This window comes from Lagopus leucura, unplaced genomic scaffold (assembly GCF_019238085.1).
Source record: "Lagopus leucura isolate 7727_CA_CO unplaced genomic scaffold, USGS_WTPT01 34537-0_obj-0_obj, whole genome shotgun sequence".
Taxonomy (NCBI): Eukaryota; Metazoa; Chordata; class Aves; order Galliformes; family Phasianidae; genus Lagopus; species Lagopus leucura.
The window spans coordinates 3,446-6,216 of record NW_024968015.1 but is presented as its reverse complement, the minus strand read 5'-3'; the positions used below and the strand labels follow the sequence as shown (position 1 = coordinate 6,216).

Sequence of the window (2,771 nt, the reverse complement as noted above, 5' to 3'; positions counted from 1 at the left end):
GGGGGGGTTGGGGTGGAATGGGGTGGGATGGATGGGAGGGGATGGGATGGGATCGGAGGGGATGGGAGGGGAGGGGATGGGAGGGGATGGGATGGGGTGGGATGGGGTGGAAGGCGATGGGAGGGGATGGGGATGGGATGGGATGGGATGGGATGGGATGCGATGGGATGGGATGGGAGGGGATGGGATGGGATGGGAGGGGATGGGATGGGTGGGATGGGGTGGGAAATACAATTCAAGTGCACTTCGGGAGATCCCAGCACTGCCCAGGCCAGGCTGCCCAAGCCACACCGGGCCCATGGGTGCTCCCCAACATCCGTCCCACAGGAGTTCCTCATCGACCTCGGGGTGGCCGAGTTGGATCGCTTTGACGATCGGGAGTCGCTCATCTTCCGAGAGAACACGTTGGCCACCAAAGCCATTGATGAATACATGAAGCTGGTGGGGGGCAAATACCTCCAGGACACGCTGGGTACGAGCAGGTGTTATGGGGTATTATGGGATGTTATGGGGGGCTGGGCATGGGCAGGAATTGCTTCATGAGGCATTCCAGGCTATGGGACAGCCCCAGGATCTCTGCAGCGTTGTCCCATGGCAGCGACGGCTCGGTCCCCTCATTGCCTTTCTCCTGGTGCCCAGGTGAAGCTGTGGCCCAGCTCTGCTCCTCGGATGACAGCTGTGAAGTCGATCCCAGCAAATGTGGTGGCCCTGACCTTTCAGACAACCAGAACAACCTGCGGCAGGTCTGCGAGGAGACCCTGCAGCGCATTGCTGCATCCTGCGAGTGAGGAACAGCCCCATGGGGGCACGGGGGTGGGCATCTGCACGGAGGTGGGCCTGGGGGCAGGAAAGGGGCTGGGAGCCGGCACAGGCAATGGGGCAGGTATGGGGGACTTGGGGGTGGGCATCAGAAAGGATGTAGGGACAAGTCTGGGGACAGATGCGGGGCAGGGATGGAGATAGGCACCTGGGAAGGACGTGGTTATGGGCAGCAGGAAGGACATGGGGACGTATTTTGCGACAGGGATGGAGACAGGCACCACAACCATGGCGATGGGCACTAAGAGTGACGTGGGGGCAACTCTGGGGACGGACGCAGGGGACAGGGATGGAATTAGGCACCATCCCTGGGATGGCCACAGTGACCAGCAGCAGGAGGGACAGTGGACAAGTCTGGGAACAAACGTGGGGACAGGAACGGAGACAGGCACCACGGTGATGGGCAGCAGGAAATACAAGGGGGGAGGATTTGGGGGACAGACATGGGGGATCGGCATGGGGACAAGCACAACAAGGGTGGGCACCATGTCCCACAGCACACCATGGTGGCACGCAGGGGACACCAGAGTCAGCCACCCACCCCGTCTGTCCCCACAGCACCTTCCCGGCGGAGCTGGGCGAGATCTTTGCAGCGTGGCAGGAGGAGTGCGCGGCTCGGGGCAAGGCGGCCATAGGGCAGCGCTTGGTCTCAGCCTCGCTCTTCCTGCGGTTCCTCTGCCCCGCCATCATGTCCCCGAGTCTCTTTGGCCTCGTCCAGGAGTACCCGAGCGAGGCCACCGCTCGTACCCTCACCCTGGTGGCCAAGGTCATCCAGAACCTGGCCAACTTCACCACGTACGTCACGGCACATCACCCCACGGGGAAGATATGGGGCAGCAGAGGTGTCCCGTGGGGCAGTAGGGACGCCTTCAAACACCTTGGGGCAATGTGAATGTCCCTGATAGTCTATGGGGCTACTAGAACCTCCCTTATGTGCTAAAGGGCAACAGGGATGGACCCTACAGCCCGTGGGGCAGCAGGGGCATCCTTAACATGCCATGAGGCAGCAGGGATGTCCCTAACACACCGTAGGACGACAGGAAGGTCCTTGGAACTCCATAGGGGTGCTGGAACCTCGCCCTACATGCCACGGGGCAGCGGGGATGGACCTTACAAACTTTGGGGCACCAAAGGATGCTGTGGGGCAGCAGGGATGTCCCCAAGGGACCACGTGAGCCAAGAAGCACGTGGTTCTGGTGGTGGCCCGTGGGTGACTGGCCACCATGGTCCTCAGGTTTGGTGAGAAGGAGGCCTACATGGGCTTCATGAACGAGTTCCTGGAGCACCACTGGAGTACCATGACAGCCTTCCTGAGGAGCGTGGCCAGCCCTGAGAGCAGCGGCCATGTGGCCACCTATGATGGCTATGTGGACCTGGCCCTGGAGCTTGCCACCCTCCACCTCCTGCTCTGCGAGATCTTCTCCAGCCTGAACCAGGTGCCACCTCCATGTCCCCAAGGGTGGCTAGAGACATGGGCCTCCTTGTTCTCTCTATGTTCAGGGCTGGGTGCTTGCAGCCCCATGGGTGTCACTGCCCCACGGGTGTCACTGCCCCACTGCCACCCCATGGCCCCACGATGTCCCATTTTGTCCCATCAGGCCACACAGGAAGAGCTGGAACCTCTACCCACCATCCTCAATGCCATCAGGGAGGGAACACCGGTCCCTGTCTCCGTCCAGCTCAGCTCCATCACAGAGCGAAGGTAACAAAGGGAAACAAGGGACACACGGGACCAATGGGGACATGTGAGGCCGGAGGGGTGACACCAGAAGCAGTCTGGGGTGGCTCTGGTCCTGGTTGGCTCCAGGGGGACTCTAGGATTTAGGTGGGTGACGGGACCATGGGGACCGTTTGGTGGAGGACAGGAGCACAGTGAGCTTTTAAGGGTAATGGGACCACGGGAATGTTTTTGGGTAGGCCATGGGTGGTGGGGCTGTGGGGGACCCTTTGGA

General features: G+C 61.3%; 1 protein-coding gene across 1 annotated transcript in view; it reads left to right on the top strand.

Annotated features, from left to right (window-relative positions):
• Positions 1-327: 327 nt before the first annotated feature.
• The window catches only part of LOC122193406 (RAS protein activator like-3-like), a gene marked incomplete at its 5' end in the record, with an annotated part of 4,764 nt that continues 2,320 nt past the window's right edge, over positions 328-2,771 (top strand). Inside the window, 6 exons of the mRNA XM_042894182.1 lie at positions 328-472; positions 640-784; positions 1,378-1,614; positions 2,054-2,255; positions 2,418-2,521; positions 2,627-2,705. Of these exons, the coding sequence (XP_042750116.1) occupies positions 328-472; positions 640-784; positions 1,378-1,614; positions 2,054-2,255; positions 2,418-2,521; positions 2,627-2,705 (912 nt within the window). The remainder of the gene's footprint in view (positions 473-639; positions 785-1,377; positions 1,615-2,053; positions 2,256-2,417; positions 2,522-2,626; positions 2,706-2,771) is intronic.